Raw genomic sequence first — 23,908 nt, 5'->3', positions numbered from 1 at the left:
CATCTATATTTTGCCCTAAAGTCCACCACAGCCTTCCGACCCACAGAAGACATGGTGTATGACAGAGGCAGAAAGGCAAACAAAAAGACTGATGTAATGCGTTTGAGGTCTCTGAATTAGCAACAACTGAAGGAAACACATCCAGATTTTCTTCAGCACATGAACCCTGCAGAGATATCTCAGGACTGATCATAACTGAGGGAAAATGTTGGCGATCAGTGTGACAGGTAAGGAAGACACCAAACAAGTACCACAGCAAAGAGATTCTCTCTGCTACTCTGAGTACTGTTCTGCTTCATTCAGGGTCCTCTTTCCTAAATCTGACACTTCAGAGAACTTCTAGACTGCTTACAGCAGTGATGTACTCTAAGCCTCAGAAAGAGTTCTGGATGAAGTCTGAAATGTAATTATAACAAATGTCTTAGTGCTGAGCTGTAAATGATAAGACCAAATGGAGAACCATATCGGATATCTTCCCCCTCCAATCCTTTGTTCCAAAGGGAACAACGACAGCCAGTAAATCATGAGCTAAGAAATACAACTATCCAGCCTGACTCCTCTCAAATCAGCACAAGGGCAACAGTCACATTTAAAGTCGGATTTCCCACCACTATATATAGACTTCCTATTAACTATGCAAAAGCCTCCTTCAGTGTGAATTTGATAAACACGACCCCAAACTGCCATAACATATTCTATTCTAACATTTCACTTATGAAACCATAAGTGGCCAATTTATTTTTTATGATACAAACATAAGAGATATATACAAGATCATTATAGCCTATGTTTTTTATTTGATAACTTTAGTTATGAAACAGCTCCCACAATGCTGACCTCCCCACGACTCAAAACAGCGAGAGCAGAAAAGGCATATATCAGTGAGAGATGGAGGAAAGGCTTTCCCGTTGCATGAATTTTGAAATGCTTTCTTCTCAGCTGTTTTATTATCAAAAAGTTGAAATCACAAAATCTGCAGGAATTCAGTTAATTTGACATTCTAACTTCTACAACAATTAAAAAAAACTGTTATAATTAGCTTTAATTCATTAACTAGATGTTATTTTGTTGAAGCATCTTGAGAACTCGAACACAAACCTCCAGGATCTAACTGGCACTTTCCAGTACCAATGCATTCAGTAGAGAAGCTCCTGACAGGTGGTCTGTGGAATTTCAGAACCCTCAACAAACTCTGTCAGTCAAACTTAAAATTCCAAAGCATGAATCAGAAAACTACTAGACAAATGCACTGATGTTCTGCTCCATCAAATATGATTTGTAATGCTGGAACCTAACTGGTTTTATGATATATGGCCAATTCACAGCTATTTCGACCTACACAGCTGAAACATCCAGGAAATCAATAAAATGTACAGTGGAGACAGTTTTAATGAGGAATGGATCTGTCATGCATGACACTTTGTACCGACAGTGAGCAATATAAAGAAATTCATTAATGAGTCAGTACTATACCAGTCTACTGGAACCATATTTCCGCAGGGGTAATTAAGCTTCTGTGAAGGTCAATAACAAATGGCAGTGTCTTTTGTGAATGTGTTTTTGGAGTGGGCACATGATGTTCTGCCAGACAGTCTCATGCTGGCATTCCATTCAATTAGGAAGCATGCTATATAAGAAGATTTTCCAATTTTTTTTTTTCTCAGATGCCTTTTTTTTTTTTTTTTAAATGAAATAGCTTTTTTTTTTCTTCATTTCTTAGTACACAAACAAAAACACAGTACACACACAAAGTTTCAGGACACAATTCAGCAATACACTTTATTTACAACTTACCCTTTTGTAAAGCACGTGGATCTCCGGCAAGTGGGTTTAACAATGTCTAACAAGAAAGCGTAGCGTACCAAGGACTTGGGTGCTAAAAAATACTGACTCATTTTTTCTTCATTTTCCTCTTCCAGAAAATCTTCTAACATTTGAATAGAGGGATCATTGTCTTGACTATGCTTCCTTACCATTTCTTCTGCTGTTTCAAGCTTAAAAAGAAAGGCCCCTTTCGGTAAGGGTCCCTTCTTGCTGCTGCAATCAGGACCAATATTTGAATCTAGACTCTTCTCTCCAGACGGCAAGGAAGAGCTATCTTCATCAGTACCTTTGTCCTTGGACAACTCTTCCAGATTCTGATCTGGGAATCTTGTCAATACCTAAGAAATAAATTGTGAGAAAGATTAAGGAGCTGCATTTGATAAACAACTTGACAGCAGAAACTGTAGTGATTAAGAATTACTTCAGAGATGCAAGTAACCATTTGGCGTTATTTCTACAAAGATTTCAAAAAAAAAAAAAAATGTTGCATTGAGATCGGCTGACCTAACAGCAATGATGATGGAAACAATTACAAATAATTGCCTTTACAAAAAGACATTTCCTCCTCAACTGCTTAAAGCCAATTAAGCCATTGATACGCATTTCAATCTTTAGAAGACACAGGATCCAGGCCAAAGAAAAAGAGACAGAATTTAATTTTTCTGTTGATATCCCTTCTCTAATCTATTCACGTCCATGCTACTAAACTGAAAATTTAAACTTCAATCTTCATTAAATCAAGCAAATTTGAATAATAGAAATTAGACTCACCTGATCAGGAACATGAAAGAAAAATGGCTCTTGGTGAAGCTTTGCAATTAGAAAATATCGCAGCCTAGAATTAGGAATGCCAAGCTGTAACCAAAAATCCACAAGCTTTTAGTCCATGTGACAAACAGAGAAGAAATGATCTACATTGCTGTTAAAGTTACCTATTACTATTTACAGTAATAAAATTATTTCACACTATTTTGCCACTTAAGAAATATCAAAATTAATTGATAGTACCTAAATAAACTTCTAATAAACCATGAACATAACTCCCCTGCCTAGGCAACTTCAAAGAAACAAGCAGGTAATTTTTTCCTCATGATTTTAATTTTCTCTGTAAATGAACAGGAACATAAACAAACTGTCATCTGAGGAAAGAAGACAAATGAGACACATCACTGTTTCTTGGGAAGAGTACTGCTTGTTTTCTATAGAAAAGGAAAAAGGTTTCTCCTTTTGTTACAAGGAACTATAAGACATCCAACAATTAAACAAATGTACAACTGGTTTTCAGGTTACTCTCTACAATGTTTTGTCAAATACATATGGTACTTCACTGATCCCATTTAGTCTTGCACAATCTGACACCTCTCAGTTCTTTTCCAGTTGCCAAGGAAACACACAAACAGAGGCCCTGCCCCCACAAATGACACAGTCATGTTTTCTGTGCTGAAAAAACACAGGCATCAGCAGTTCTGAAACTATGAGGCTCCTGCAGAGAAAATCACCTTCTTGGTCATCGTTTACGTTCATGCCTACTTTAAAAAAAATGGTGGCAAAAAAGTGCATGACTAGAATCACAATAATAACATCAGTAAGATTACGCCAACGTACCAACGAGAAATCGGTCACATCAGATGGCTCTCATTCAGAAGCTCTGGGCATCACCCTCTTTTCTAATAAAGCACATCATTTTCAGATGTTCTTGGAGTTAGTGTTGTTTGAACAGTCAAATAACCTTAGAATTAAATTAATACTCACACAGGTTGGAGACAAGAGAAATTCTTGATACTTAAACCCACATGTTTCTAGTGTTCGCAGAAGTTCATTTCTGGCAGTGAGAAGAATCAAGAAGCAATTATGCCCTTCATAAAACCTTATATCCTTTAAGCCCTTTTTATCCTAAGTAAAAACACATCAAACGTAATACCTTAGGTACCAAGATTTCACATTCAGTGAAAGAATCAGAGAATTACACACATAAAATAATCCTTTTCTGAACTTGTAGAGACAACATACAAAATTCAGTGTTACTGCAGCTAAAAATGACCACTACAAATTCACAAGTATCTAACACCCACTTCGGTGCAAACACCCCTTCAACAAATATTCCATCTCTAGAAGAGAACATCCTTAGATGAGTGTGCCAGCAAGGAAAATAATAAGAGCAAGACTCTCTCCTCACTGTGAATTATAAAACATGACACTAAAATCAATACAAATGGCTCACTGTTTCCCTCTGTTCATGCATATGACAGCAGCTAAGCCTAATAAAATGGTTAAGTCAAAAATTTGTAGATTTGACAATAAAAGCAAGGTTTAACCGTGCTCTGCAAGCATTAAAAGAAAAAAAATCACTGAAATTGAGGTCTTTCTGAAAAGACTCATTTTTCCTATTCCACGCAGGCTGTATATATGCAGGCTGTATGTAAATCACAAACTGTGACCTGTATCTGGCACTGTATACGACGCTGCATCCCAAGAGAAAGCAAGCATTCTGACCAGTTTTCAGATTTACAACCCGTTTCAAACACTGGCCAGCAAGGAACAGCCTTAGGAATCTCAGGCTCTCTAGCAGCAGCCCAAATCTTCAACAGAACTGCTGCATGCTTTAATCAGTGAGAGAGCTGAAAGTGTCTCCCAGCTGCCTGTCACATGCATTAAGAAGCATGAAGAAGCTGGCTGCTCTCTTGTTGATTTACGAAATGTGAGGAAAAGATCCTACTTCGTTTCCAGCAGGCAATGAGAAAAGATGACTAAACCCCTGTCTCCTAACAAGTGAGGAAAATGCTGTCATTAAGTAATCTGATCACCAACTTTCCTCTTCCATACTTCAGACAAAACTCATATGCAGATTTCATACTCTCTTCATGAACCACTTATAGCAACTGTGAATCAGTGACAACATACTATCAACAAAAGTACTGAAGAAAGCTACTGCATTCTATTGCGATCTCAGCACAAGATACCAAGAGCTCCTGTCATGGGTAAAATCCAAAACCACTCCTTGAAAAATAATATTGTTCCTTTCTAAAGGACACTAAGTCATCAAAGAAAAACAGCAGAGTCAAGTTCTAGTCTGTTTTACCTGCTTAGAGAAATAAATAGTTATTTATCAAGTTCCTTTCACATCCCAAGACTTGAATTCCCAAATTAAAACAGTATCTTTAACCCACAGCTGCTAAGTGTGCCATCTCACTAATTTCTTCTCTCAAATTCTAGGAAATAAAAATCCTGCCTTCTCCTAAGGAAAATGTCCTTTATTAAAAAATGAACCATGTATAAGTTAGACTTTACCTTGCAGAAGAGGATTCAAATCCCTTAACGTTTTCTAGAAGTAGGTATTTTGGAAGCTTCTGAAGCCTATGAGAAAGAAGAAAATATCAATAGATCAGAGTTACAAGAAGTAAACTACATAATATTTATCTACATATTTGCTTAGCTACAAGATCAAAATACGTCCGTTCCATGCTAGCTGTCAAAGTCTAATGTCAGTAAAAAGATGTACCTCGACTTCCAAGGGTGCATAGATCAAGTCAGTCCCATATGAATTAGAAACATGAACTGTTGGTAATTCCAAACAACAAAAACGACTTTCACTCAGATGGACTGCTGCACCCATCTGTATGCCACACACGTACTTTTGAAAACATATAGCACTGCTCATTTCCTAAAGCACATTATTGCTATTCAAAGATTAAGTTTGCAATAGAAAAGAAAATTATAGGGGATGAAAAATACTACAATTTACCCGTGGAACAGAAAACTTTAAGTACTTAAAGCTGAAATCAATGTTAAAATACCACATCTACATTAGTGGCAAAACATTGAAGTCGGTATGCATTTAACTGCTTTAACAAATACTGCATTTAGAGTCCAAACTGCATATATTCTCAATTTTCTGTACTTAATTTTTTCATTTTGATGAGAGGGGAAGAAGAAGGAATTGAGGTTTAGAAACATCAGGGCAGAGGTCTGGAAATTCCAAAACCAGCGCATTAAATCTCTGGAGAAAGAAACACAACAAAACTGTGCCAGGGACCATTTTAACAATTCAAAACCATACGTGATTCAGATTCAAGTGACTAGGAACGTCCACTGGAACTAATACTCCAGTAAGACTAACAAAGATACCCGATGCCTACCACACAGAAGATCTCAGAACAGTGTACAGGAACAGAACATTAATGCCAACAGACAGTAACTCCAGGTTTATTTAAGTCAGGAAGCGATTTCAGACTGTACTGATGCAAATCACAGCAGAATTTGTTTTGGCAAATTAACTATCATCAGTTACAGAAATTCACATGAATAATTCCAACATTTGACAAGAAATTTGAAAATGAACAAATACTACATCAAATACGAAAATAGTAAAAATAACATTGAAGTGAAAAAAAAAAAAGCATCAGCCAACCCCCTGGACAGGAATGGAGAACACATCTGTTGGTATGTTTACCCATACTCAACATCACCATCACCTACTGTGAAACTTATTTTTGGAGTAATGAATCCACAGCAGAGCCTGAAGCGCAAAAGCTCATACAGGATCAACGTGTCACAAGGCAAATAATCACTATACAAAGAGTATGTGTCAAATACTTGGCAGGTTTTAACATCACTAACGTCTCTGTAAAATTAACAAACATTGAAGTCTTAATATTAGATTTCCCTGGGTTATGGTTTGGATACAATAAACAGACAGTATCTGGCTAAGGGCTGAAAAGATTTCCCAGGTGTTCCCAGATCTTGAACTTGCCCTTTCTGTGCCTTTAATATTTGCCTCCTTAGGCTGTCTTTGAGCCTCATTACAGCTACATTTCATTGTAAAAGGCAGAACATAAGGTAGGAACAGCCAAGGAATGAAATTTTTTTCTATAGTTTCCACAAATTGAATGCATGCTGTATCAATTTTGTATGCAAAGTGATAGTTCCTACATTAAGAATTTCCCTCTTTAGGGCTGAAACACTCCCCGCTCAACGTCTGGCAAATATGTCTTCTTCAAAACATACACAAACACTATCTCAGTAAAACATAAATTTAATGGAACCGAGAAACTAAGCAGAAGTTACCATCTTGAACACATTACAGACAGCTTACAGTAACTATTGCCTTATAAACAACCTGACCAAGGCTGATAAGTCAGCAGAGTCTCATGAGCTGCTCAGATAAAGTGTCACAGCCAAGCCCAGCTCCTCTGCATCATCATGACGAAAAACATATCTCCTGTAGTGTCTAAAGCTTCGGTTTTGGGATGGAAAAGTCTCTGCTCTTTATCCAGTTAAACTCAGAGCAACCAGGAAGAGATACTTTTGTGCTAATTCACAACAATGTCACAATAGCAGCCCTACTCTTAACTGCATCTCAGTTTAATGGAAAGGAATGGTTAGGTCAGGATTTCCTTAAGGATAAGGAAGGTACTATGATTTTGACAAATGTATACTACCTGATGTTTTTAATTTGCCATTTTGAAAAGTCAGTCAGGAGAACTGATTTTTTTCTTCCTTCCACAATTTTCCGAAACTCACAATATTTCCGTATATATATTTTTGCCTCTACTAGATGTGGAGGAGAGACAATATTCTTCCTTTTTACCTATTATTTATCTAACTTACTGGGCTACAGAATCTAGTGAAATGTTTGTTCTGTGTTCTCTGCCACAGATTTCATAGGTGATCTCAGTCAAGCTCCCCAGCCTTTCTGTGTCTACGTTCTCTACCTGCTGATGACAAGGGCAAAGCAGTGCCCTCTCTAATGATGCTGGCTGCAAAGCTGGTTCTGGAAGAATGAAGAAACTTACCACAGTACTAATAGTAGGTCAAAAGAAAAGAATACAGGACTGTGGTGGTGGGAAGAGAAAGACAGACTGACCTCTTTCCCTCCTCCTCCAATTCTGGAAGTAAGATTAGTGAGCAGAGGAATACAAAGAGAACAGCCATCCTTGTTTATGATGAATAAGTGTCTGATGGATTGTAACTCATGCATATTTTCAAGCTGATGCCCAGTAGACATCTCAATTCAAAGGCAGAGATTTCTGCAAAATAAATCTCCCTGAGCAAATTGCTTGCTCCATTCCCCTACAGAGGTGCTTAAAATGCTATGCAACTCCTCCCCAGAAAAGACCACAAACATTACTCGGAGCTGATTTTTAAAACTCTTAATAAGAACAATTTATGTCAGCAGTAAACACTTTGTTTGGATTTACTGTTTCATGCATGAATAACACCAATAATTATGGCTGTTTTATTAGGAACCAGAGCCTGACCAGACAGAAAGAGTAGATGAACAGAAAAAAGGGCACTGTTCAGACAGATCAATGCTATTTGAAACTTTTAGTATTACTACTCAAAAGATTGTATTACAAACCAAAAAATACACAGTCTGCCATAAGATACCTAAAAGTAGCACCAGAAAGAGAAAGAGTGGAAGGGGAAAGAGGATGTTTTGTATCGTGCAGCCAATATCACGCTTTAAAGAAGTCTTCAAAACGTTACTTAATGACATTAGTAAAATACAAGTATAATTTTTTTTGGATCATATGAAAATAAATAATACAATAAAATATTAGCAGTATCCCTGCAAAACATTACAGATTACTTATCTTGCTACAACATAAAATACTGACTTAGTAACATCAAGGGCTTAAGAGTTGAGGTGGAAGTTAACTTGTACCTTGGGAGAACATCAAGAATGTAAAGAAAGCTCTTTGTCCGTGGATCAGATACATCACCTTGTAGGCCAATTCTACAAAACAATAAAGGAATAACTGTGTATTACTTGGAGCAGACTGTCATTTGACTTACATTTTTCTACAGAATGCTGACACTTTTTGTTTCCAGTTTTGAAAAGAGATTCTGCAAAATCATCATGTCCAGACATGAGGCAGTATCCTACGAAATGCCATCAGGAATGAGCGTGACCTGGAATCCACCACGAGGTTAAAACTGAAGCATTCAATAATGAAATTCACACCCCAATGTGCAGAGCATTAGCATTACGGTCTTAGTCAGTAAAAAACTTCAGAAGTAACAACAACAAAAAAGCAGCACTTGGGAATAGCCAATGACTTTATACTGAATATATTAAATTATTCAGGCAAGTTAAGGTCACAATGCCCACCATTTTGCAGGATTGAGACTGATGTGGATAATTTTGTAACCAATTTAGTACTATTAAACTGGATAGCTCACGTACCTTACAATAACGAAAATAATAGGATAATGAATCCAGGCCTTGGTTTCCCTAACTTGTAATAGCTTATATTTTAAAAAGACTTGGTAGAAGAATTTTAGCATGTCTCTAGATTAATCAGTCATACACAGCCCATTACATTACAAAAGAAGATATCATAAAAGAAAAAAATTTGAAGGAATGACTTCAATATACATTGCTTGCTGGCACAAATACATTTTTATAGATAAGCATTACTTTGGAAGGAATTCTTTTTCATCTTGGGGTATTCATTTGAGGTCATCACCATCAAGAGAATTTTTCATGAAGCCGCTACTTTGCATAAGCAGAGTTAAGAGAACCTCTCCTCCAACAATCACCGCCGTCAAACTACTTGAATTTGAAATAAGTCTGACAAATAAACTCCTAGGAAGTTCAGTTCTTACACAATGAAGATATTTCTCTATGTCATCCACAAAATCATTTCAAAGCCATTGTGATATATACACACACACACACGCATCATTTTGAAAACATAACTTAAGCGTATATGCAAATACCGATACACTTATCTTGGCTAAAATAGGAACGTTCCTCAGAATAAACTGCATGCACATGCAATTTTCAAAGTACTTACAAAGTTCTTATTAAAGAACAGATTCCAATCTTAGTCACACTCAGAAGGGAGAAATTCCAATTCTCCCTCTGGAGCTACCCCACGGAAAGATTAGGCTGCTAATTAAAGGGAAAGGAAGCACTCCTAAACGCAGCCTTACTAATTCCATCGTCAGACAAACAGTATTGTGTGCAGAACAGGTGCTTTAACCAGTCCAATCAATTTTAACTGAACTAAAACATACATTCAAAGAAGCATCATCAATAATTAAAATTCAAAATGTTGCACTTCTTCCAGTTCAGTAAAAACTCATGGTGAGGACAGCCACAAAACGGTTGCTTGGGAAGATAAAGATGTACAGATGGGCCAAACATCTTAACATGCTTGAAAACATTTACTATTTAACAGTATAAACAGTAAAAACTGCACTTTTCTCCAAAGGGTGCTGTATCTACCTTGTAAATGGCTGACAAGGAGGACTCATCAAAATCATATCAAAAGATAATCTGTCAAATTCTTTCAGTGTAATGCCCTGAATAAGGGAAAAAGAAATACAAGAACGTTCAGTGCTGTGAACTGTAGGAAACTATTAAACCAACCTTCAGACAAAACTACCCCATTATGTCCACAATACATTCCATCTAGTAAAAAGCTCCCTAGCCTCCCTTTAAACCTAATAATTCCATTCTTTTCTACCTCAGCAAACCATACAAAGCAAACATGCATTAATAGCCCTGAAAATGAACACCAAAGAAGTAGTTTACAAAAGAGATATAAACAGGTGAAAATAAAATTGTTTTTTTTTTTTTTTTTTTTCTCTGATAATGGAACAACTTAGAAGAGCAGTGACTTGAACTAATTCCCTTTCAGAATATATGAATACACTATTTGTTTTGTTTTGCAGTCTTGGTGTGTGGGCTTCCGATGAACTGCATTACAGAGCAGAACTGTGAAAATTTACTGTGGACTTTGGCTATGCGTGAGGAAACAGGACTCTTCTACAACAGTACACCGAGACTACGATCAAATGTTTTACAAAAATACAATACTCATGTACTAAATGCAGGATATTTAGCCAATGTTTATATAAGACATTCCACTAGAGGAAATAAAATCATATATACGTATTTATATATTTTAAAGGAAGAAATATTTCTTTTAAAAGGAGATAAAAAATGTTTGCATAATGGCAGTTTTCGAGATATGATAAACACTTAGATTATAATCCACAATTTTCATCATGCACACACCAGAAAAAGCTGTATGTGGCATAGCTTTCAGTTAACCTTCGACAGCTGTGTTTTAACTCTCAGGAGCTCATTACCAATGCATCCAATGAAATTTACTTCATTCCAGTTTTTGCTGAGTAAAAATCGCACTGTTTCATGGCTGAAAGCAACAGTCTGCAAAAACACTTCTGTTCAAAGAGGGAAGACTTAGATCTGTGGCACAAATTAATTACTCGGGTGTAAGTTCTTCTATATTAAATTCTAACGCTAGGTCAATGCATTCAGGGCCAAGAGGAGAAAAGAACCCACCGAAGAACTATAAACGAGACAAAGAAATCACTGCTTTACAGACCTATAAAGTGTAACACAACTGCCCACAGAAACTAAACCAAATCTCCTCAGTTTTTCAATAAATTTAAGGAAGGTCTTACTGACTGTAATCTGCTCTTCCCTACTACAGGAAGATATAGGCAAACTTTCCTCTTCTTCTCCCACATAAAACTGTAAATTATCATCAGTCTGCTATTACTGAGTGCTGAATAAGCAGCTAACCTTTAGCCACCTTACTTAAGCTGATATCTTAAATTCATTATCTTACTGTCATGTTGTAAAACTGCAATAGAAGATTAAAAAGTATGCAGTAACTTCTGCAGGTAAAATCACATATCTAGTTTGCCCCTCTATTATTTTAATAAGAGACAGCTGTACCTATTTCTTCTCTAATAATGTGGTAAAGAGACAAAATTCCTAAAGCATTTGACCTACTGAGCCTACAAAAAAAAAAAAAAGTAAGATACCTAGTATATTTTCCTGTGTTTTACTCAGATCAACTATAATTACAAAGTAAAGGCATCACTCCAACAGATTTAATGAAATTCTTTCAAAACACTTGAAAACATGTGATTTTTGTCATTCCTTTAGAGCTGGTAAGCATTCCACTTGAAATTCACATAACCTTCCTTAATGCAGCAATCAAGACTTCCAGGAAAAGATCGCATTGTAAGTATCCATCTACTTCAACAAGCAAATACAGCGCATGAAATGACAGTTACTGTAAATCTGCTGTTCTCCTAACACCATTAATTAAGTCTGTTTGTTTCTCCTTGTTACTAATACGGATAGGAAGACAATCTACTTCTAGAAATGCCAGGCTAGAATGAAAAAAGTTATTACTCACCTCGATTGTCTTTGCCCATAATGGTGTGCTGGGAAAGTTGTGCTTATAAACTTCATTGGCAAGAGTGTTCACGTCCACAGCAGCAACAACTTCTGCACATATGCAGCTTTCTAAAATTAAAACAATTTACAATTGAAAACTGTAGATTCTTTTTGTTACTCTTGAAAACTAAGTTTGTTCAGTTGTATTACACCTATGCTCAAAAATAAAAGAAAATGATGCAATCACACTCTGCTGTGTTGCCTTTAAAACTTTATATGAAATATAGACTGTGTAATTAATCGGATGGCCAAAACTTCCCTCCCTTATACATCCAAAAAGGGAAGCTAACTGTACACTTCTTAATTTGTAGATACAGTTGCACATAAATTCCAAACAGACTGTATCCTACAACGTTCCCACCCGCAGGCACCCTCTGTGGTGACCAAGTTCCCTCACTATAGGAAGGCAGCCCAAGTCAACCTGCCAAGACCGGCAGCTGCTGCCTGCAGCTCTCCAGCCACTGACCACTTACAAGATACATCATTTATTGGTTCTCTGCTCACTGCGAGCAGTAGTGAACCTCTAAAATATGTCTGAGATATGCTTACTGCTGCAGTAAAACTTTAAGAAGGTACGTGAAGAACTTTTGCATGCGTGTTCCCCATAACAACCTGGACCTCAAACCCAACTGCTGTCTCCTTTGGGTTCAATGTCCCAAAAATACCAAACGCTTCAAAGGACATTTGGCAGCTCCTGATCTCTTGATATGAAAGAAAGCATTTAGGGACACTGAGGAGTCATTAATGGAAAAGAGGAAAACACAATAACAAACCCACTGACAGCTAAGAAGAATATAAACAAGAACAGTTGGTTTGTATAGTAACAATAATGAGTTCTACAGAAACTATAAACACATAAAAAGAACAGTGTTTAATCCACTGTTCTTCACATTATTCATTATTATGAATCTCTATACCCTCACTGAGGCTTTTTGTTAGAAAGATAGGCTGTGGTCACTGTTAGACCTGCAGGCAGAGAACAGCCAACTTACTTCCTATGATATACGACACCAACTTCAACCACCAGGAAACCTACATTATGGTCACGGTCACAAAGCCCCCATTGAAACACAGGCACTCTTAACGAGGCTTGAGCAAGCCAAAAGAAACAAGGCAAAAAGCCATTTGCCTTCAGGTAGTCTCACAACATACTCAAGTGACACATTAACAAATGACCTTAGGAGACATCTAAAGAATTACTGCTACCCAGCTAATTATTTACAGTTTGAGAGGATGAAAAACCAACTGGATAATTTTGAGTGATGCAGTTACCACCCATCTCCTATCTTTCGCCATGCATGTTTTCAAGGCAATCCTATTCAAATCTAAGATGAAAGAGAAATCTGAGTATTGCAAAGGTTGTAGTAGACGCCTTAATAAAGATCAGTCTAGTTGTCCCGTCATTATGCAGTGCAATAAATGGCAAGATGAGCAAGAGTTTCTACAAGAATTAGGGACAGCCCACTAAGGGACAACATATAAATCGTTACTTGAAGTTACTGTGTTGATATTTTGACCATAAATTGTAACCAAACTTAAATACAAGCCTACCCACAAGGGCAACAGAGCACCTACACCTGAGATTACAGAGCAGATACGTTAACACTGACATCTAGTGTGAAAAGAGCAACACCTTTGCAGGTCGGCTGTCTAAACTAAAACATGAATTCAAGAGCTCATACTTCCCACTTCCCATAACAAAGTTACAATACCTAAGTAATAGAAACAAACATCAAGCACTGACTGCTTTTCTCATTTATTCCCCCAGTTTTTGAAAGCACATTGTCCTGACAAACAGATCCCTACTGTGTGTTCCAGGCACTCCAGAAGAGAAAAGAATCAAGAATTTCAAATTACTATATAAATTCACACAGAGTTTAAAAATGACAGTTGCAAAAGCAGGCAGTGTGCTTTCCCTTGCAACCAATGATTCAGATGTTCATCCTTTTTACTAACCTCAGCTCAATCTCTTCTTTCATATATGCAAGAAAAAAAAGAAATACCGGGGATTTGTGGGAGGGGACTTCATCAGGCAGAATGCCTGGAAATCCTGAGAGCGAGCACACAGCTAACAACTTATTGAACCTCTGTGCAAGAAAACATTCAACCTACTAGAGATGGTCGCCCGCACGCAAAGAGACAACCACTCTTCCTGAACAATTCCATCCACCATAATCTTTTCACTATTCCAACACCTGATTACTTTTTCAAAGCTTCTCTTTTTCACTCAATAGCTGGGGCTCGCTTGGGAATTCCTCTTACAAAACAGATTCCCTCTAAAGCTGATTAAGTGTACTTTTTGTGGAAATACCCTAGAAACGCATGAAGGACCTCAAGCAAACAAGCAGATCTCACACATCAAACCTAACAAGACAGCTTGCATAAATTTTACACAAAGTGAAAATGAGACAATTTTAAACAACTCTTCTCCTGAAATTTAAATAATTTTGATGTTAAACTGTGATACTCAATTTTGCTATGACAATTATATATATTATTTGAAAATAATTGTAAGACTATAACATAAAAAGACAGAGAAGAGTGTTCAAAAACAGAATCAAGCTTGTGTTAAGCTACCTCCACTGACAAAAGGCACAAAATCAACACAGAAATATGAAAAAGCCCCTAAACTGCTAGATGAGTAAGATATTGGATGAACTCCACAGAACATATAGCAGAACTTGAATACTGAAACATAAATGGCTCTAGATGCTTTTTTGTTTGTTTGTTTGTTTTTAAACAAGTGAAATTTTCCAAATATAGCCATTAAGAGAATTACACCCCTGCAGAATAGAATTCAGTTTTAGGCAGACTAAAGAAAACACACATTTTCCACGTGACACTACTTAGTTGCTGGAATATTTGATTTGCAATACTCCTCCTCATCACAGCTCTCAAACAGAGACCGAGTATTTCTGAGATGTCTGAGCTCAAGAGGAAGCCACAGGCCATGGGGAAGTCACTGAGGGAGGTGTCATGGCCTATTTTTAGTCCTCTCATCTGAAATCAGGTGAACTCAAAATTCTATCATGCCCTTAGAAACATATTGATTTTGCACTTGAGTTTTAAAACCTCTTGAATAAGCATATGAGAAGCTCTGTAACTTAATATTTGATTAAGTTACAGAGGCCGCAACCAAAGTTCAGGCACCAGTTCTCTGTTTTGTTGTACAAAATGCTTACAAGTTGTTCTAGCTGTGTAATGTCCACTGGTGTGAAAGAGATGCTGCTGCAATGACTGAAAGGCGTGGCATCTGAAACAAAGACAGGATGCCTGCGTTAGCCTCTGATTTGGAAAAAAAACAAACAAACCCAGAGGGTGTCATCTTCAAATTCTGCAAATAAAAATTCTGACATTACTATACTTGTCCTTTTCCACTGCAGAATTATTGATTCCTTTTGTCATGCAGACCTTAAAATTAGCATGGATCTGTTTATATTCACCCTTCTACTTATGTACCGGACCCATCAATGACAGACAGCATGGTGTTACACCAAGGGCACAGCCCGGCAGATCCCACTGCGCTGCAAAATCAGAGTCGAAACAATTATCTACTCTAACAGGTATATGGAAACAGATGGAAAAGGGAAGATTAGTCACATATTGTGTCAGTTCTGTTTCCCATTCACACAGACAGCCAAGATTTCATTTCTGAGCTGTCGGCTCGTGGCCTAAATGATTAGGCGGAACCGTCCGTGACTGCACTTAACACGATTATCAGCAAACCCGATACTCGCTTCCTGCAGGATACTGAGCAACTTTTTTCCACTGCTCTATTTTTACAGGCTTTGTTCACACTCAGCCATAAAAACTATGGAAATGGGCATTCTTGCACAACTGGCACCATCCTGTGCTACAAAGCGCTATATTTTAGGGAGCTATTAACATCAGTGCTAGCACGCACTCAAATCAGCAACGTTTTTGTTTTGCATGATGCTGAATGTTCTAGCTGCTGACCGGCGATGGCTCCTTCTCCCCTCCTCCCGAGACAGCTGTGCTACGTACTTACTTCATTATGCTGCGCAATTCACAGAGGTTATCAAATAAAATGAATAACAATAACCAGAGAAGAGAGGCTACAAAAGAATATTTCTTACTCACAAACTTAAATATACCGGCGGCAGAAGAAAAACTATCGCTATCTTAATGGCTGCAAAATTACACTAGTTTTTAAAAGCTGCTCTTTCACATTTTATGCTCGAAGAGCTTCTTCCTGACCTGGCAGATTACAAACGCTTGAGGCAGAGACCTGGAATACATTTTTTCATGGGAAAACTGCCTACATTAATATGCCATTTTAAGTTTGCTTTGGTTGGGAATGAGTTAGTGCAGACTGTTTGTTTGATGGAAAGTTGCTAAGGAAATAAGCTGAAGCAACAGATTTCCTAAAAATAAAATATTGTATTCTTCATTGCAGAAACCCTGCACTTTGTACACAGCCAAAACATTCACATATACACATATAAAATGTAATAGGTTTAGACAAACACAATCTAAACATCAACCTTTGCAAACCTTGCAATGCTTGGAGCATAGGATGGGAAGGAAGAAATCCATTCCCATCTCTTTGCTGCCTCAATTCTTCAAGGGAGAGAACACAAACAGACTCAATGACTTCTGACCTTAATCAAGCTTAACTTTCCAAATTTGGTCTTTTTCCATGCCTTAGCTGTTAAAATTAAGATATTGTTATAAAATCTGAAACTAGGAATTCTGCATGTGTTGGATTATCTACAGCTAAAGTAGACAACACAGAACTAGGCAACCTTCAATATTCCTCCTCTCTGCTTTTGGACTGAAATCTAAATTCATGAATATCCCTCCCACTGGCAAAAAGAACCTGATCTAACTACACATTAATAATTTGTACCTCAACAGTATGTAGCAATAGAGGAAAAGTGGGATACAAACTTTCACTCATTTATTAAAATTCAGCTATTTTGTAGTGTAGGTGAGAATAATCTAAAAACCAATCGTGTACTACCTGTTGCCAAATGCATTCTACTTTAGTGACAATTACCAAAGCAACAAACAGTCTCATCCTGCAAACTCAATTATATGCTCCCCTAAAATAAAGTTTATAAAAGATCACAGCCAAAAATGGCATCCAGGTAAAAAAGGCAGCATCAGATTTCCTGGAAAATAACTACTTGCCAATTGAAAATGCTGACAAACACGCTGAAAAAATCAAGCAGGATCAGTGCTGCTGAACATAACTCGCCCAAGAGCCAGCCACGTAACACAGCCAGTAACCAACAGTGAGCTAAACTTGCCAGAACTGCACAATCCCTGCTGTAGAACAAGTAGCTTTCCTGGAGTGGCTGCACTCAAGTCTTCTATGTTCTCTCTCTTTTCTAAATGATTCTGTTATTTTTCCTGGCTCTTCAGATTCACTAGAGACCACACCAAGAAAATAAAGTATTACATGTAGCATTCATCTCTCATGTATCTGGCTTAAGAAAGCACTGGCAAAATGAAGGGCTTTCTTTCAAGCTTCATATTTATACAAAAAAAAAGGGGGGAAAAAAAAGACTGCTAAAGGACATCCAAAGAAATGCACCAGAGACCTCTTCAAAATACCATGGTTTCATGTACATGTATCAGCCTAAAACGTATAAGAAATCCTATTATTATCATACAGAAAGTACTTTCAAAGGAACATTCACTTTTCTCTGCTTGATTTCCACATAAAAGCAAACACTTAAATCCCCCCTGACTTCACTTTCTTCCTCCATAAACTAAGAAAACTCAATCCAGATGTCTAAAAGGCTTAAAAAGAAAAGACAGCAGAAGAGATCAAACCTCCTGACTGTATCAGTATTCCTGAATGCAATTCAATCCATCAAAACCAGTTTTATACAATGACCTGCCATTAAACATAAAATTCAGCGCAAATTATATAGAACCCTTTTTATTCAGTTGCCTATCAGCTTTAACTAGACTTTAACTAAAAGATTCTCATCTTACCAGAAAGAATGTTCTGGTTAATTCCTTCACCCTCCAAACTACACAAGATGTAAGCTATATTTGCTCCCCAGCCTTCACCCACAGAGTAAATATCCCCTGTGGTATCCTTCAAGCAGTGTATCTTTTGGATACAAGCTTACATTGTTCTGGCAGTCTTCTAAGGTTGCATGCATTCCCAATATCCCCATTCTTTTAAGTATTTCGTTGTGTTGCAAACGATCTTTTCTTAGCTGGAGATAGAGATGGTCACAGAGTATCACTCCTGGCATTACAATTCATTAATTACTGCAGAACATTTCCAAACATTCATGAGATGTCTATTATTTCATTAAGATCAGAGCCTGATAACACTCAATAAATATCTGTTATACACATACAAACACCAACACATGACAAATCACTGAACAAAGGACTGAAGTGTAGCCCAAGTTTCAGGAATCGGTCCACTTTCTATGGAAATTGTCTGTAACACACAGATAGTTCCCCACCACTTTAAGAAACAACACTACTGGAAAAGCATTACCATTAGCTAAAACACTCTCTTTTCACTCCACAAAGACTCCAAAACCCACAGTTCCATACAAAGAAATATTTTGCTTTTAACATTCAAAGGATGAGTCTGGAAATAATGAAAATGCATTACCATACCAAGTGGTTAGGATCATTTACAGTAAAAACAGAGGTACCTATTTTGGTATACTGGGTATTTTTACATATTATACAAGTGCTCCAAAAATAATGCCTCCTGTTTTATTATGTGGGCCCACAACATCAGAGGCAAATGTTGGTGGTATGGCAGTAGAGGCTGAACCCTCCTGCCAATATTCCATTACATTTGGTTGCCATGTGACAAATGGCAGCAGACGGGCAGTCTGACAAAATGATGCCCGACATGATAGTGCATAAGAAGTGTGTCACTGAATGCAGAAAAAGTTGTACCCATTAACATTCATCAGCCCTTGCTGAACATTGATGGAGATCAAACACTGGATATGAATGCAGAGAGGTGGTGAGTGGTGCATTTCAGCAGCGGCAACAGAGGGTCACCTCCACTGGTAAAAATTTTGGCAAGTGTGGCGTGCAGTCTCTTGTTCATTGCTGGTAAAAATCCATAACTAATGTTATGGATGTCCCTCACAACTACAAACAGCGTTATTGTGTTCTTTGTATTTGTTGTAGTTTCCACGGAAATAAATAGGAGGCACTACTTTCAGAGCAACCTATGCACGTGATTGTGTGTGTGTATATATTTAGACAGACATAATGTCATGGTTTTATGATCTCCAGCTATTGGTATTCCACATCATAACATCATGTAGTGTATGTACCTGGTTCTCAGAAGAGAAGGACTACTACATTCCCGAGGTACTTTGTTCCTCCGTTACCATTTCTGGACAGAGGGAAAAGATAAAAACTTGCGGATCACAAGACCTCGTCCCTTTTTCCGCCCGTCTCTCGTCTTGGCAGTACCTCGCTCTCCAGCCGTCTTATCGTCGGTAGTAGAGTAAGGCCTACCTTGATTTTGGGACATTCTCTCTCTCTGTATTGGATTTATCAGCTTAAATTGTAATTATATTGTATTATAGTGTGTTGTTTTGCATTCCGATATCTTATTTAGTAAATTAGTTTGTTTCTCCTCAGATTGTTGCTGCTGTTCTTTGCTCTCAGGGCCATCTCCTTACCCTTTTTCCCTTTTCCCAGGGCGTGGGCCCATGGGTCCCCTGTCCCACTCGTCACGGAACCGGGCCAAACGCCCGTAAACCGTTGACACATAAGCATTCAAGCAGAAATTATTCAATGGGAAAATGTCATACCAACAATTATGAGCATGTGACTGAATGATGTTAAGTGGATTCTACCACACACATTACTATTTTACAGCTCACTACGCGAACAACAAAAGGTGAGTTTTCACCTGATGTTTTCATGAAAATGATCTCTGCTGTAATAATGTAACAGAGTATTTGAAGGATTGTAGTAACAATTAAAATTATTACAGTTATTTTTGCAAATGCTATAGATTTGCACCAAAACCCATAGTTAGAGCAGTAATAAAGCCCAGATCAATAGTCCTCACTCAAGTTTTTGTTTGGGGAAGCCAAGTCACGGGCAGTCTACAGGACTTGGTGAAGGGCACCCAGGCCATAGTTTCAATAATACACTAAAATCCCCAGGTTTCCTTCCTGGGCAGAGGCAGGACCATGGATCCCTGACCTTGGCCCTAGTGCGCTCCTGGGTGCATAATGATAGCCAGCAGGCCAAAACGCTTTGGGGCCGTGCCTACAGCTGCAGACCACTAACACAAGGACTTGACCAGAACCCTGAACAATCTCCCTTACAACTCACCCCCGTGTCTGCCCCATGGGCACAGCCCCCTCCCCTTCAACACTAACCTCACCGCTACATTCCAGCCCCCGAGATGGGGAGGACGTGCCTCCAAGCCATGGGATGAAGGGCGCGGGGCCGCCTCCCACCCCAAAGCTTCCTTCCGCGTGTCTGTGCATGACGGCAGGGGGGACACGCAGGGCGGGGAAGGGGCCGAGGCGAGGGGCCATCTTAGCCCCCTCGAGAAGATGGCGCTCCTCACAGCTCCCCGGGGGTGGAGGCGCAGCGAGAAGATGGCGCCCAAAGAGGCGGCAAAGAGAAGGGCGAGGGACCGCACGGCCGGGCTGTCGGGTACCTTTCAGGGCCTGGTGCATCCCCCCGATGCCGCTGTACAGCTCCAGCACTCGCAGCGCCGCCATGGCCAGGCGCATACCACGGTCCTCCCGGTCGCCTCCCCGAGCGCCGCACGCCCGTTCCGCCACTCTTTCGTTCCCCCCTCCCCGCCTTCTCCCTTCCTCATCGCCCAGCGCCTCCGCGCTAGTCGCAGAGGAGCACTTCAGCGTGGCACTGCTAACTGCTTATTAACCCCGTACGGCCCTGCGGCGAAGCCACCCACTAGAATAGCCTGTCCCTCACCTGTGTGGGGAGGCCACACGCAGGCTGGTTGCACTGGCTGGATCAGCAAAGGGCACCCTGGAAGGGCACCCTGGAAGGCCAGAGTGGGCACAGAAATGAAGTAGGGTGGCTTGTGCCTTGCAAATGAGCTTGGGCTTTCTCTGTGTCCCCGAGCACAACCTGTCAGTGGGAACCCAGGGGGCTTCGGTGCCAGGGGGCCTGCCTCAGCGCTTCCCAAACCATGCAGGGAAGAGAAAGGACAAGGGATCCACAAAAGGGCCGTGCCCACTGACCGGGGACGGTGCCAGTCTGCTGTCCAGCTAGGCAGCTGATGCTAATGGTGCGTGGCAGTTCTGCGGGCCTCAGCAGTTCTCCTTTTTATTTGCAGGAGTGATGTGAGCATGCAGGGATGGTTTGAAAAGCTCTTTCAAAGCCTGCACTGCTGGTGGAATAGGAAGGAAGGAAATAACTGATGAAACTGTTCTAATTTGTCTTAACGTTGTGAAATTGCTTTCCCTGGATTAACGAAGTGACTCAAAGACATTGTTTCCCCTGAAAAGCAGCCATCTTGTAACAATAGATGTCAGACAGATGCATTTACATGTATATATAAAACCTGAAGAGTGAATATCCTGCAGGGTGAAATGTGGATTGCCTTCATCCCACGAGCAAAGATACTTGCCTATGCCTCAGCTCACAGATTTAGAGTCTAAAGTGAGGATGAAACCTGAAATACATTAATTAATAATCTGGACATGTTTCTCGAGTTATTTCTTAAGTTGATCACATTTTTATGGCACCTCCTAGAAACCTGACAAAAATAAGGTGTATTTCAGGAATATTTCTTTTTCCTTAGCAGCTGCCTCATACAGTCTCCCATTGTAACTCCCACCTCTTCTGGTGGAGGAAGAATTTATAGCTGAAAGAGGAGGGCAAACAAGAAAGAGATCTGCAGGCTTTCAACACATTTCTCCAGAATATGGGGCTCACTGGCTGCGAAAACAGTACAATCAGAAACATAATTCAAAGAATATTAGTTCTCAACAGCTTCTTTTGAAAAAGTTCTATCATTCCCTATAGATCTTCACCATCAGAATCAGTGGCTGTTGCTTTGTCTGTCAGCCATGGAAGTAAGTACGTGACTATGAAAAGAAGCCCAAGGTCTACTCTGACTATGTCTGAAAGGAAGTGCAGCAGCTGAGATACCAAAGAGGAGAGCAGTACACATTGCAGGAAGTGGTGAGACAGGTAGTCTGCACAAACAGCAATGGAGAACTGAGAAATGTGGCTGAATCACACAGCGTAAAAAAGCAGGGAATAATCTGGCTGGAGAAAGCAGTCATCGGACAAAGATGGTAAAGAAAACTCTGAAGACGAGGATTCAGGGTGAAGGTGGTTGTGATGAACAAGGTTGGTGTCAGCTAAGAAGATAAACTTCAGTAGGAGCCCTTTAAAATATAGATACAAGGTGAAGATAAAGAAAAACACAGCTTTTAGACTACAGAAATTAGTGAAGCTGATGAACGTTAGCTCCTTGTACCACTAGTGCAACAATTTATATACAAGCTATATACACCACAGCAAAGCTAGATATTGTAACGAGAGCTGTAGGCAGTCAGGAGCTGTCCATCTATTTTGAGCTGCCCAATACCTGCAGCAATTAAAACTCCAGAGGAGTAGTATTTCCCTACATCAAAAGGAGAGATAGAGTTGAGCTCTGTTTTTTCCTTTCCTTTCCCTGACTCCAAAGCATTCTTGCTATTCACATACAGTAAAGGTGGAGACTGCTGAAGAAAGTGGATATCTCTCTGCCGTACTCTTGGCAGCGGAAAATTCTTTGCTCAGGGGAAGTTCTCTGCCTGCCTCTTCTACCAGGCATCCTGTGTGTAGCAAACCAGAGAGTCTGTTCAACACACCTTCACTCTGGCAACAAAGAAATGTGTAGACTAGGCTGAGATTTTACTGGCTTAATCTTGTAAAGAATGCGAAATGCCAACATTTCCCTTGTGCTCATTTTTAAACAACTTCCAGTAACCAGTTTTAGAATTCTCTGTATCTGCATCTACCCTGGCTTGGTTCTTATTAACTGATAGCAATGAAAGAATCAAAACAATCTGGAAACAATTACTTTTGTTGTTCTTCCCTTTATAAATATAAAACCAGCATAATAATAATAATAATCTTTTGACCAGAAATTGAATATTAGAATTTAAGGTATGCTGTCTATTTCAGAGATTGGAACAATGGCTGAGAAGTACCAAGATCAGCAGTCACTCACACCTTGCTTCTTTCAAAAAAGCTGAATGATGCCACAGAGTGAGTATGCCCTGTGAAAGTGATCGTTGTTAACTTAGGAAAATTTGAGAACACATGTTGCCACCACTACAGAGCACGCTGAATTGTTGCTCACTCAGCCTTGTGGCCTGGCAACAGCCACATCTCTGCAAAATTTCCCAACTGTTATCTGTCTGACTACTGAAATTTGGATGCTGTGACAACTCCTTCTGCACTTTGTGCATGTAGGATGGATAGGATTCCCATAAATCTCAGTCAAAATTTAATTTGACTAAAAGAGGAGATTAATAACAGAGTCAAGTCCAATGTCCACCCCTGGGCCTATTCTACTCTCAGTAAAGGTTCTTTCAATTCTTTAAGTCTTCAAAGGAAGAAGAAGTTTGTCCTATGGCCCTTCCGATTTTGGCTTCCTGATAAGGGATTTCAGATTCTGCAGCTGTGTCTTAACCTTCTTTAGCACATGGGTAGGGTCTATTTCATATATCAGTTATGCCTCAACAACATAGCTAGCTTTGAATAAAAAACCAATAGGCTTTTTTAAGCTCCCCCCCCCCCCCCCAAAAAAAAAAAAGTTTATTCTAAATGAGCACATCTGTAGAACTATGATAGTACAATGATGAAGCATCATAGAATCATAGAATCATAGAATCATAGAAT

General features: G+C 39.0%; 1 protein-coding gene across 5 annotated transcripts in view; it reads right to left on the bottom strand.

The window, feature by feature from the left end:
• Window positions 1-20,998, bottom strand: part of TRDMT1 (tRNA aspartic acid methyltransferase 1) — a 28,917-nt gene extending 7,919 nt beyond the window's left edge. The window contains exons 1-8 of one of the 5 annotated variants that reach the window (XM_021387464.1): window positions 20,978-20,998; window positions 12,009-12,118; window positions 10,058-10,134; window positions 8,489-8,560; window positions 5,113-5,178; window positions 3,577-3,646; window positions 2,596-2,679; window positions 1,795-2,162 (exon numbers count right to left, since the gene is read on the bottom strand). In XM_021387464.1, the coding sequence (XP_021243139.1) occupies window positions 1,795-2,162; window positions 2,596-2,679; window positions 3,577-3,646; window positions 5,113-5,178; window positions 8,489-8,560; window positions 10,058-10,095 (698 nt within the window). In that variant the 5' untranslated portion in view covers window positions 10,096-10,134; window positions 12,009-12,118; window positions 20,978-20,998. Of the gene's footprint in view, window positions 1-1,794; window positions 2,163-2,595; window positions 2,680-3,576; window positions 3,647-5,112; window positions 5,179-8,488; window positions 8,561-10,057; window positions 10,135-12,008; window positions 12,119-20,409; window positions 20,657-20,696; window positions 20,915-20,977 lie in introns of those variants that run through there. The other 4 variants (XM_021387459.1, XM_021387463.1, XM_021387460.1 and 1 more) reach the window with 4 other exon arrangements.

This window comes from Numida meleagris, chromosome 2, assembly GCF_002078875.1.
Source record: "Numida meleagris isolate 19003 breed g44 Domestic line chromosome 2, NumMel1.0, whole genome shotgun sequence".
NCBI classification, from domain to species: domain Eukaryota; kingdom Metazoa; phylum Chordata; class Aves; order Galliformes; family Numididae; genus Numida; species Numida meleagris.
The sequence above is the reverse complement of the archived record's forward strand: the minus strand, read 5'-3'. Positions and strand labels throughout refer to the sequence as shown.